The sequence below is a fragment of the Mesoplodon mirus genome, assembly GCF_964341445.2.
Source record: "Mesoplodon mirus genome assembly, chromosome: 15".
Classification (NCBI taxonomy): Eukaryota; Metazoa; Chordata; class Mammalia; order Artiodactyla; family Ziphiidae; genus Mesoplodon; species Mesoplodon mirus.
In genome coordinates, this window is record NC_138991.1 from 20758994 (window position 1) to 20772678 (window position 13685).

General features: G+C 43.5%; 1 protein-coding gene across 4 annotated transcripts in view; it reads right to left on the reverse strand.

The window, feature by feature from the left end:
- Positions 1-13685, reverse strand: part of DHX35 (DEAH-box helicase 35) — a 74881-nt gene that overhangs the window by 13983 nt on the left and 47213 nt on the right. For 3 of the 4 annotated variants that reach the window (XM_082645400.1, XM_082645399.1, XM_082645401.1), the window contains exons 14-18: positions 10175-10229; positions 7099-7194; positions 4958-5052; positions 2988-3065; positions 1343-1472 (exon numbers count right to left, since the gene is read on the reverse strand). In XM_082645400.1, coding sequence (XP_082501526.1) covers positions 1343-1472; positions 2988-3065; positions 4958-5052; positions 7099-7194; positions 10175-10229 — 454 coding nt within the window. The remainder of the gene's footprint in view (positions 1-1342; positions 1473-2987; positions 3066-4957; positions 5053-7098; positions 7195-10174; positions 10230-13685) is intronic. The other variant, XR_014296105.1, reaches the window with a different exon arrangement.

Here is a 13685-nt window from a genome sequence, read left to right on the forward strand (position 1 = left end):
ATCCCAGCACTTGTCTCCACAGTCCTCCCTGCCTAGCAAGCCCTTTGCCACTGGTTTCTAATTCAACCAGTAAACTCCACTGGACTTCCGCCACCACTCGCAGCCCACTGTGAGGCCTCCCAGGCCGGAGCCCCAACCTGGATTCCTTCTTCCCCGCATTCCTACTAGAGCCCCCTTTGCTGCCCGCCATGATCCCTCAAACGTCTACTCCGGTAGCTTCTAAGACAACTGCTAATCTCATACTGCACCAGTGGGTCTCTGTAGGAATCTCTCCCTTCACTGCCCTGTTTCCTGAGAGTAAGAACCATGTCTTCGTCATCATGTAATTAGTTGCTCTTAACATAAAGGCAAAATAAAGCTCTGGAATAAAACTGCCTGAGTTCTGATTCCACTGTACGCTCACTGCATGGGACCTTCGTGCGGCAAGTCACTCGTCGCCTGAGCCCATTTTTCTCACCTGTAGAATGGGGATAACAGCATCACGTTTCACTGGAGTGTTGTGAGCACGAAATGAATTCACGTATGAAAACACTCGCAACACTGCCGGGCCTATTACAGGTGCTTCAGAAACGTTGGTGAGCGTTAGTGGTGCCGAGAGTGTGCTTGAGGGCCTGGCACCCGGGAGGGGCTCGAAAGACAACTGCTGAGTGGCTGAGCAGACACATCACCCCCTCCGAAGTCTGAGCTACACAGACCTGGCTTCGCTGGTTACCAGCTGTGTTGTCCTGAACTTACGTTAACTTCTCCCTGGGACCTAACACCTCCTCTGTAAAATAAGGATAACATCACCCACACCTCAGAGTAGGAGATTAAGTAGAGAATATTAAGTAGAACCCCTGCCATGGTGTAACCTGGTGTGTCCTCAGTAGTCACCGTCACTACTAGAGGCCAGAAGCTGTGTCTTACACAACACTTCCATCTTACCCCAGCGCCTGCCTAGGCTAAACACACGGCACTTGCTTTAGTAATACCTGTAACTGAAAATAAAATGCAGTTCATGTGGACTGGCCATAAATGTTGGCCACTTAAAAGTCGTTTTTCTTGCAAAGCCCACATGGGATAATTAACCATGTAATGTACAATGATGTGACTGTTAATGATTCTTAAGTGTTGTCAGGGCTTGTTAAATTTTTTCCCAAGAATGGCCCTCAGAAATAAAACTGGACCTCCTTGGGGGAAAATATGCTACTTTCACATGCAGCTTTTCACCAACACGGGCAATTCAAAACATGAACCCGGTGTGGGTCCAGAGTACACTGTGCCCAGCCTAAGGATTCCGAGAATGCAACGACACAGAGCAGAGAAAGGGGCGTCACTGGTGGTGGCGGCGGTGTATTCTTACCTTCACTGGATTTCTTGGGCACTTGAAACTTGACAAGAAGCTTTTTCAATTGCTCCCTCACTGTCACGGCTCTGACGAGACCCTTGTAATTCAGGAAATGCTCCTGACACCACTGGGAGTTCTTATTGTGCTACAGGACAACCCAGATAGAAGGAGAGGGAGAAGAGCACAGGAAAGTTCTCAACTGAGGCTACACGGTGGAAGCCATTCATCTTTCTGCCCCCGTTTGCTTACTCAATGGGACAAGATCTTCAGGTCGTAACGGGCCCTTGTTTGCCCCATCTCTCTAAACAGACGTTGACCACCGTGCTCACCACCTGACTGCTCTCCGATCTCACTCTGTGCTGAAGGGCAAGTGAGAACTTAGTGACAAGCGGAATTGTTTTCAATCTTAAATACCCACGGGAGTGGCCAACTATCAGACAGAACCCCTTCCCTGCAGTTCTTTGCAAATCAACGTTCCCTCTCTGGCAGGCTTGAATTTATCACTTTGACAACAGGCAAGTAATACGACACTTGCCAATTGAGAAATAATTTGCAAATTACTATTATTAATCCCCAAAGTATGATTTTTCTATCAACAGTACTTAGTTTTGTTCTATATTCTGAAGTATGATAATTATATCCTAAATTATTGCTGTGGGAATGTACCTTTGAAATTATAAGCCAGGGAGGAAGGTGTTTTTACGTAAGAAAATATAATTCAGAGAGGACTTTCCCAGAAGGCAACTATAGAATAATGCACTGTAGCCCTGGACCCGCTTTCTACTGGTAGAGGAAGCTGGAAATGGTGCACTGTTTTTGCACAAACGAATTTTAAGCGACTTAATCCACAATTAATAATCTCAACAAGAGATTCGGTTTTCTGAAAACTGTTCATTAACTAAATAATCTCGCTTCAAATCTCTGGGAAAACAAAAACTTAGTATTTCTCCCCTTCTAAAAGAAACTATTTAAGAAGTAAAGACAAGACACTGAATATCTGAAACGTCTCATTTCCCCCTTAACATCCTTTCCTTTATATAAGAAGTTTATATATTGTTTTCTTTTCTCATTGTTTTCATCACCATTAGATCTCTCTTTTTAGCGATTTCTCGTGAGGACTTTAAGCTGTATTATTTGCTCCCAGTTTTACAGACTATTAAGAACAACAAAAATTACCATCACCATGGCTAAATCTGGAAAGGGTATGCAAGTATATGTGGATCCCCGACTAAGTGTCTTCTCACAGCTTGCCTGGCAGCTGGAGGGGTGGTGGCTGTGTGAAATCTCAAACTCACGTAGACAGCTTTGAAGATTCAAGACCACAAGTTACTCTCAGCCTCATTTATTTGCAGAAAATATATCAGAACTTCCTATTCAAATGTCGGACAGTGTTGTCCAGGAACACGGGGCGGGTGTGAGACGGAGTGAGGAAAGGGTGAGCCAAGGAAGGCCGAGCCTCTGACCCACTGCTGGGGGCCAGATCGCTATGCGGGAGAAGCAAGAAACCATCACGGATTAGAAGTTCTGGCAATAATCTAATAGGAAAACAGAGGCCTGTTGGCCATTCTTTTATAAACTACACTTCCGGAATCCTCGCCCCTAGATCCCTTCCAGTGGACGGGTGCGTGGAGGGGGCCTTTTGAGCAGCAGCTGTGCTTACCTTGATGAATGCTTCATACACATTGAGCATGGTAAGATGATCACCCTCCTCCACAGCAAATTTTCGGTGCATTCGAATCTGGAGAGAATAAACGCAATGTTTAGAAGTTGACTCTTCTGAGTCTCTTGTCCTGGAGGCAACATTACACGATGAATAGTTCATGGCTTGTAGGGTCAGAAAGACGTGGTGTGCACCCATCCTGACTCTGTCGTTTCCTGAAAGACCTCAGATTGGTCACTTAACCTTTCTCAGCCTCAATTTCCTTATCTAGAAAATTGGAATATTAAACTTGTGTATCAAGACTGCTATGGGGGGGCTTCCCTGGTGGCGCAGTGGTTGAGAGTCCGCCTGCCGATGCAGGGGACGCGGGTTCGTGCCCCGGTCCGGGAAGATCCCACATGCCGCGGAGCGGCTAGGCCCATGAGCCATGGCTGCTGGGCCTGCGTGTCCGGAGCCTGTGCTCCGCAACAGGAGAGGCCACAGCAGTGAGAAGCCCACGTAATGCAAAAAAAAAAAAAAAAAAAAAAAAAAAGAAAAGACTGCTATGGGATTAAGATAATCCACCATAAAGTACCTGGCACAGGTGTTAGATAAATATTAGTGCTCTTGTCCCTCTCCTCCTCTATGTAGTCAATATCTTCTCTTTCAGAAGAACTCCTCCCAGCCCCTGATGGAAGGTAAGCTCCAGAAAGGCAAGGGGCCAGCTGTCTGGAGCATGGAAGACACTCTATATTCCTAAGCCACCACGAGCTGCACAATCCTTTCAGACCCAGTCCCTAAGTTTTTCTTTCTGTGAGATCCTGGGCAATGCCATCTGCTCCCATGGGTTCAAGGAATGGCGTATCCAATATATATACAAGCACACAAATCCACTTATTGACTTCAGAATTTGCTCCTTGTATCAAATACCACGTAATTCACCTTCCTTCCATTCATTCAGTAACAGATATTTCCTGAGCACCTACTATAGGGCAGGCACTGTTCTATGCATTTGGGATATAACAGTGAATACGACAGTGGTGGGAGAAAAATAACAAACAGGATAAATAAGCAAAATATATAGTATGGTAGGTGGTAAGAACAGCTAGAGGAGAGAAATAAAGCAGGGGCAGGGGATGGAGACGGGAGGGGTATATGTTGCAATTTTAGACACAGTGCTTAGAACTTCACTTTCCTCGTCTTGAAAATGAATTTGCCTGTCCTGAGGTAGGATTGTTAAAAAGGCTAATAGAAAAGCAAACAAACAGAACCATCCAGGCACGAAAACTTCGTAACCTGCAGCTATGCAACTGTCAGGGAAGATGGTAACGGTCCATAAGGAAGTTTCTCTCCTCCCTGCTACATTCAGCCCTCTGCTTCTGCTTCTTGACTCTTCCAGCAGGAACCGGCTCTGAGCTCATCTTGGGCCTCCCTCCATCAGGACGCCTCACTTCCCCGGTGCTCTTCAACAGTGTAATTTCTCCTTCACAGTCTTTCCAGCATTCACCCTTCTAGTTGTCACAGATGCCTGGGCCTTTGGGAGGGCCCTGTCAGCAGCTTGACTTGCCCAGCCTGCTGTGCCCCGGCACTGACTCCTTATATCACTAACGTGCCCACCAAGGTTGCTCTCAGGGCAGCCTTTAAAAAAAAAAAAAAAAAAAAAAAAAACTTCCCTTAGGAAGTCAGTAGGACAATGGTTAAGATTTGGGGCTTTGGACTGTGAAAGGCAACTCCATCAATTCTGGCTGTGCAACCATGCATAAGTTACCTAACTTTTCTGTGCCTCCGTCTCTAAAACTGATGATAGGAGTACTTCCCTCCCAGGTCCACGGTGAAGATGAAATGACAGGACGCACGTAAAATGTTTGGCACAATGTCAGGCACACAGTTAACCCTCAAAACATAAGCTGCTCTGTCACCAGCAGTTCCTGGGCAGTTGTAACGAAAGAAAGCCCAGAGTGAGCAAGACTCGAATGAACAGTCGGACTTACCGCCTGAGACTTCTGGTTTGAGGGGACCACAAAGACATTCTGGATCTGCATCATGGCGGCAATGCTTAGAATTTCCTGAGAACAGCCAAAATTTCCTATAAACCAAAAAGCATGTTTGATTTCAAACATACGATGTGTCAGTGAGAAATAAAAGATGTTTTCTGACATTTTCCTTACACCACATTGTAAACTAAGATCATCTATTTACACGTAGCTTGATTTTTAAAGCTTGTAACATATAAACACTTCACCCTGCCAAATGGGATGTCCTATACATGGTCCAGATGGAAGGAGGCCTGGAAGGACCCCACTCCGCGGTGGCCACACCGAGGGACTCTGCCGTGAGGCTCAATGGGGGCCAGCTTGGCCCCATCACTAGGGCAGGTCAGCTCCACACCTGCTCCCTACTCAGTGTGGACACCTAGAATCCTGGCAGAAAGCCTGAGAGGGAGAGGGGGCCAGGAATACGGGGGCTGTGTCCCTCGTGCTGTCCCTCTGCTCCTGGACCCTTCTAAGAGGTGCCCTCCCTCTCGGCAGGGCTCATTTCACCCGGCAAGCTGGAGGCGTAACTAGACCAGGGAAGCACGCTGTGGGCTGCAGCTGCTGCTACCTGGACACGGAGTCTGCGGCAATCAGCCTCCCGGGGCATCAGACAGAGACCGCGAACGCTGCCGCATGCTCCCCACAGCTTCTGGCCTCGTGAGTGACCTACTTCCCCAGCCCCAAGCTTAGAATCCTGCTTCTCAGTGTAAGCCTGGTTGCTCCAAAACACAATTACAGCTAACTTTCACCATGCTTAGTCTGACATACAGCTTTGTCTATTGCCAGTGAATATAAAGTTAGACAAAAGCAAAAAACAATGAGTTTTTCCCTTCTCTAGGCTACTCGGGGGGTGGGGAGCACAGGGAAGTGTGTGACAAACCATAGTCTCTAGAGCAGCGGTCCCCAACCTTTTTGGCACCAGGGACAAGTTTCATGGAAGACAATTTTCCACGGACCGGGGAGGGGCATGGGACAGCTCAGGCGGGAATGCGAGCGATGGGGGGCGGCAGATGAAGCTTCGCTCGCTTGTCTGCGCTCACCTCCTGCTGTGCGGCACGGTTCCTAACTGGCCTCAGACGGGTACCAGTCCGTGGCCCGGGGGTTGGGGACCCCTGCTCTAGATGATTTTGACTTCTAAGTATTACAAGATCTCCAGGTTATATACTTTTATCCCTTAACTCATATTCTCACAAAAATCTGAAGGTGTCAGAGAAGCTAGGACCCTTTTGCCTTGGTGGTGGGAATACAAAATGGTGCAGCCACTGTGGAAGACGGTGCAGTGGCTCCTCAAAAAATTAAACATAGAATTATCAGATGATCCAGCAATTCCACTCTAAGTATACACCTCAAAGAAGTGAAAGCAGGGACTCAAACACATACTTGCACACCCATGTTCATAGCAGCATTATTCACAATAGTCAAAAGGTGGCGGCTCCCTGGGTGTCCACCAACAGATGAATGGTCTATCCATACAATGGGATATTATTCAGCCTTTAAAAAGAAATTGTGACACATGCTACAACATAAATGAACCTTGAAGACGTTATTATACCAAGCGAAAAAGTCAGTCACAAAAGGACACATATTGTATGATTCTACTTCTAGGAGGTTCCTAGAATAGTCAAATTTCATGGAGACAGAAGGCAGAACGGTGGCTGCAGGGGCTGGGGGAGGACAGATGGGGAGTTAGTGCTCAATGGGCACAGAGCTCCAGTTTGAAAAAAATGAAGACGTTCTAGAGACAGATGGTGGTGGTGGCTGAACGATAACGTGAATGTACTTCATGCTACAGAACTGTACACTCAAAAATGATTAACATGGTAAATTTTATGTTCTGTAGGTTATACCACAAATTTTTTTTAATCCCTGTTAAAAAAAAAATCAGGTGTCAGTACTAGACCCACAGTAAACAAACAAAAGTGTTTACTGAATTAACAATGACTGACCTTGAATCACGAGTTAGCCACATGCCCCAAACCTCAGATGAAAGCTCCATCACTGCTCAAAATGTATTGTGCTCTCTTCCCCAGGGTGCACAGAATTTGGGAAACAACTCCCAGACAAAATAAAATCAATGAGGACTGTTGGTCTCCACCTACCTGATTCAAGCAGCATTTTTGCAAACATGGGATTCAAAGGAAACTCTGCTATTCTCATGCCAAGCGGCTCAGTCAGGCGACAGTCTTTGTCCAGCCCTGCCGAAAGAACAGCAACAAAAAGCAGAAGGCATGTACCATGGTGCTGGAAGATGCACAGTTGTTGGGAGAATAAAAGATGATGTATGCTAAACAGAGGTATCCAACCTCAACCTGACCCAGAGTGCTGTTACAATACAAGAAGAAAAGATTTCCTCAGGGCTCTTGAATGCTCAGTTTTGAAAAACTGATACTTCTGATGGCCTCTATGCAAGGACTTAATTATAAGGAAATGGCCTCGCAGCCTCCTCCTGCCCCCACCCTCCCCTGGTCCCACTCCTCCCCAGAGACTGCTCTTTCCAAGGGACCGACAACCAGACAGTGCCAAACACAAAGGGCACTTTCCTTAGGGTCCCCAGCAGCCTTTGACTCTGCTGACAACAGCTCCTTGGAAACACTCTTCCCTAGCTTCCATGAGTCCCCACTCCCCTGCTTCTCTGCCACCTCTCCTGCTGTTCTCTCTGCATCACCTCTGGACCTTTTTCCATGGCCAATTTCTGAGAGGCCACAGACGTCCCAGGCCTCTCAGAAATTTGTGAGCAATTACAAAGCTGATGACTATGAGTCTAAACACACGCCCGGCTCTCTCTTTGGTGCCAACACCAGAGCTGTTTATCCAATCGCCTCCTGGGCTGAACTGGGCTGACTCCTTCAATTCCTCACATTCCTCCTTGCCCCTTTACCAACAGCCAATTTTCAGGTAGTGGATTTCCAAGATAGCGACTCTCGTTTTACTATCGTTTAGACTATTCCCAAGATGGAGGATTAAAACACCTGCTGCAGACCTCAGGGCAAGACAGAAAAGGTCATTTCTCTTCGGTTCCCATATAATCATCTCTTTGAAGGTGATAATTCAGCTTCTAAATAAATTTAAGTTGGGTGTTCCCCTCTACCTTTTCCAGCTTAGTTAGAGCAGTGAAGACATTTAAAATATTTTAAATTTCATTCTGTTTGGAGGAAAATCAGTCCAAATGAAAAACTTCTAAATAGTGGATATTCTCTCATACACATTTCAGATTATCCCAAGAGACTTTGCTTTCAAGTTCCTATCACATGCTTGAGAACAGAGGATGGAAACCTTTTCTGGCATATGCTCACTCAGGGCTGATGTGATATAGACCCTAAAGGCCTTTCAAGTCATTGAAGATTTTTTTAATCAATAATTGGCTATTCCTTCACAGGAAGGTATCATAAATATAATGAAGATGGACCCCTACCTCACCCTATAGAAAAAAATCAACTCAAAATGGATCACAGACCTACTAAATGTAAGAACTGAAACTATAAAAACTCTTCAAAGAAAACCTAGGAGAGATCTTCATGCCCAAGGATTAGGAAATGATTTCTTAGGTAAGATACCAAAAGCACAAGCAATGAAAGAAAAAATACGTAAACTGAACCACATAAAAACTTAAAACTTTTGTATTACCAACAATACCATCAAGAAAGTGAAAAGCCAACCCACAGAATGGGAGGAATATTTACAATCACAGATCTGATAAGAAACGTGTATCCAGTATATATAAAGAACTCCTCCAACTCGATAATAAAAAGACAACACCCCAAGTAAAAATGAACAAAGGATTTGAATAGACATTTCTCCAAAAAAGATATACAAATAGCCAATAAGCATACAAAAAAGTGTTCAGTATCATCAGTCATTAGGGAAATACAAACCAAAATGGTGAGACACCACTTCATACCCACCAGGATGGCTACAGTACATAAAACAGATAATAACGAGCATTGGCAACCCGTCATTATGTGGAGAAACTGGAACCCTCACACACTGCTGGTAGAAGGTCCACCAAAAACTTGTATGTGGACACTTACAGCAGCATTATTTATATTAGTCAAAAAGGGGAAACACTCCAAATGTTCAGCCACTGATAAATGGATAAGAATAATAAGTGGTATATCGATACAATGGAATATTATTCAGCAATAAAAAGAAATGAAGTATCAATATTGCTACAACATAGATAAATCTTGAAAACATCATGCTGAATGAAAAAAGCCAATCACAAAAGACTACACACTATGTGATTCCATTTATATGAAATGTCCACAATAGGCAAATCTATAGAGATAGGAAGTATATTAGCGGTTGCCTAGGCTGGGATGGGGGAGAGGGAATGGGGAGGGGGGGCTATTGGGTTCAGGGTTTCTTTTTTGGGTGATGAAAATGTTCTAAATGTTCTAAACTTGTAGTGATGGTTGCACAACCCTGTAAATATACTAAAAAGCACTGAACTGTACATTTTAAATGGGTAAATTATACAGCATATGAATTATACCTCAATAAAGACATTGAGAACCAAAAAAAAAAAGAGAGAGAGAAAGAAAGAATCTCAAAGAACAAAACCTCCACTGAAATTTAATACTGAACTGGATATTATATTCACCTGAGGCAACATTCACAGAAAAGACACAAACTTCCTGAAGAGGTAAATTCAGGCCAGTTTTCTCGATCTTAAGGTAAATACCACATTTTCAAACAAGAGAACAGAAGTTCCTCCATAACATGGTGTTTCCTTGCCCAAACAATACCACAGCCTGGTATCTACCCAGTTCTCCACAGGGAACTCCAGGAGTGGAAGGTAGGGGAGTGAGGGAGAGAACACAGAGCCAGATTTCAGAATGGGGTCGAGGGACAGAGGAAAAGGCCCAGAGACGTAACATGTGAAATACTGGTAGAGAATCTTCCAGATGTCTCTCGGAAGTGTAGCTGTGGCGATGGTTATTAATAGCTTCTGATGTACTGACACAGGCTTTATAAATTCATTGTCACGACTGGACTTCATTAATCATGGTCCCACCTTCTTACTTGGATGAGCTTACGTGTCACTAAGAGGATCTTACATACAGGGACAATCAATCCCAGCCTTGAAGATACTAAGAGCCCTAGAGTGAATACAACCTAACTAATATCACATATTAATAAACAGATGAGAAAACACAGAATAAGAGATAGGCATACCTCCCAGAGCATAGAGTAACTCCAACGCCTGAACCATTGACTGTGCTGGAGGGGGCTGTAAAAAAACATAAAAACCCTCCTAAGTTAACTTCATCAGGGAACAGCCATAATAATGTGACTTTCCTGCTCAGTCCACTCTTCTCTCTAACATGCCCCAGACTTCCCAACCTCCACGCTTCTACTCTTGAAATGTCCTTCCTCTCCCTCTCAGCACCCTTGGTACTATTTGGTCTTTAATCTCAGCTTGACTAAACATTTCCTTCGAAGCTTTCCCTCAGGCTCCCCTCCATCAGAAGCGATGGGTTCCTACCTTGAACTACCTCTTTGCTTTCCCTAAACTCTCATCAAACATTTCTAATTTCTACTTCGTGTCTCAGCCTTCTAAGAAGTCCCATGATACTGCAGTATTGGTGGATGATTCATCTTTGCATCACCCACAGCCCTGCCCCAGGCCCTGCCTATAGGGGGTAACTGACATCGGTTAAATCTGAATTTCTGAAAAAGGAATGCTAGACAATTTGAAGCTAAGCAAAGCTGATATTGTGACCTTCGGTTTGAGTCTCTGGATCCTTACTATGTTCTTTCCTTCCACGCGCCTTTACTGAGCGTCTACTAAGTACCAAGCATCATTACTATCGTCCTCTAAATTATTTCATCTATAAGCCACATAATAAAATTATAGTCCTTTTGCAAACTGCATAGTTTTTTTTTCTCAAATGCATTCACAACAAATGTATTTTAAGTATCACGCTGTTTTAGTTCAATTTTACAGATGAGGAAAGTGAATAACAAATAGTAAAAGACATTTGAACAAGATCCTAGAGGCAGTTGGTGGCAAAGCCAGAGACTGAATTCAGGTCTCATTCTTTCCACTCTACCCCACCCACTGACTGCCAAGGAACAAAGCTGTGCTTCTCAAAGTTGGGCTGACTGCATGAGCACACAGATGAGGGTAGGAACTAGACCTGATTCACTGTACACTGGGGATTCAACAAATCACTGTTGACTAAATCATGTAATTGATTCACTAGCCTTTCCTCAGTGCCCACGACATCCTACTTTACAAAGAGGCAACGTACACACAGCACCTAAATGGAGGAGCTTAACCCCTCTGGGATCTTTTATTACACTGAGATTACATGAATAATGGATAGCTCAAGCACTGAATGTGGTTCTGAATAATTACAGAACAAAACGGACAGGCTCTCTTCGACTCCTTTCAATCTTTGGCCCTGTTTCCAGTCGATCACCAAGCCCGATGAATTCTGCTCTTTGAATTCATCATCAATCAAAACAACCCACACCTTTACCCGCCCCCTTCTCCAATCACATCCAGAGTATTCTCACCTCAACACACATTTACTAGTATTTCTCTATGGCCTCATCTGATTCGGGATCATATGCAAACGCTGTTTTAATGTAGTTGGAAGGACTGTGTGTATATAATTTTAGCTTGTTTTTCTCACTGCCTGCTTTTCTGTTCCCTCTGTTTCTTGTACCCATGGACACTTCACAGCAAGTACCCTGGGACAACTGCATACTATTCTGACAAGGTCATACACTGTGAAATAAGCAACTTTCTTACTACTGGGCAATTGAGTTCTTTTAGTTCTTTGCTACTGTAATCATCACTGCTAAATATACAAAATTATATGTATCCTGTGATTTCAACTGTGGAAAAACACAATTTCAGGAGGAAATAACCAGAAGGCAATAAATGAAGATGAATTTATATGTATTTTCCTCATTTTTCAGTTGTCTGAAAGTTTATGAATTTCGTTATTATATTTTTAATTTAATATAAAATGATACTATAAACATTATCCTACGTGTAAGTTCTTTGTTTCTTTTGAATTATTTTTTTCAGGAGAAAATTCCCTGAGAAGAAATACCAGGCATTTCTACAGCTCATAAAATAATGTCAGAAAGTCCTCTATGAGGACTGAAACAGAATATAAAACCACTTTCCCCAAACTGTGTCAGCTTTGGATTTTGTCATTTTTCTCTCTGTTTGATCATTCAGTTAATGTACAGTGGTACAGCTATTTCAATTTGCATTTATCTCTCCTAGAGAAGCCAAACATGTTCTAACGTTAGTTACTATTTGTGCTGTTCCCTTTCCTTTAGCTTTTTCTTCAGTGGGTATTCGATGTATTCACAAGGACGTTTGAAAACTCTATAGTTTTTGATCTGTCCTTTTTGCCCTTATGTTTTCCTTTAATCTGAGATGTGGAGCTTTTCATAAGCCTTTGATTTGCATATACTGTTCACTTTTCTGTATAATTTCTTGTACTATATACCAACATTCAAAGCGTATATTTTCTCCATACTTATGAGAAATAAGTATGTTTTCTTTGGGAGAGCAGATGATATTGTTACATTCTCTTTCATTTGCCTAGTTTATCATGACATGCTACATTAGGGACTTTAGCATCCAGGAATCTAGCCTTGTTACACATCACATACCAACAGAGTTGGGATATAATAAGGAGTTAAAAATGCAAGCTTTCAAATCATAAAAATTCAAGAAGAAAACACGAGTGAATATTTATTAACTGACCTAGATATGGGGAAATGCTTCATAAGCACAAGAATAACAGAAGAAATCACAGAGGTAAAGATAGAAAGATATTATTAGCTTTGCTTAGAATGGCTGCACATAAACAAACAAACAAACAATACAATACAATCAGAAGAACTGTTTGCAAGAAATACTATAGACAAAGGTTAATGTGTTTAATAGTTAACGGACTCTTAATCACTAATAAACACTAATTCTAACAGATAAATGGCTTATCTGTTAGATAAGATTACGTAGATTTCTCCTTATATTTCAGAAGAAATATAAAGTGGCCAATAATTTTTTTTAATCTTATGAGAAATCAAAAAAGATAGATACAGATGATATTTTTCCTCCTTCCCCCCACCAAATCAAATTAGTAAAACTCTAAAAGAAAATAACATGGGGCCTCCCTGGTGGCGCAGTGGTTGAGAGTCCGCCTGCCGATGCAGGGGATACAGGTTCGTGCCCCGGTCTGGGAGGATCCCATATGCCGCGGAGCGGCTGGGCCCGTGAGCCATGGCCGCTGGGCCTGCGCGTCCGGAGCCTGTGCTCCGCAACGGGGGAGGCCACAGCAGTGAGAGGCCCGCATACCGCAAAAAGAAAAAAAAAAAAAAAAAAAAAAAGAAAATAACATGGCATGATAGGGGTATAGTGAGTCGGGCATCCATGCACTGCTGGAGTTTATACCTGTAAAGGAATTTGGCCTTGTGTCAAGGATCTATGAAATGACCATGGCCCTTTGACCCAATAATCCCACTCCTGGAAACTGACCTTGGGAAATCATCAGAAATGCAATCAGCCATAGGGACTTTCCCTGCAGCTCTACCAGAGCCCTCTTGGCTCCCCCAATCATGACACTTGGACACCTAGGCCTACACACACACTCCTGCCCTGGATAACTCCACCTCTCCGGACCTGCTGAGATCCCACTTGGGTTTCAGGTCTCGC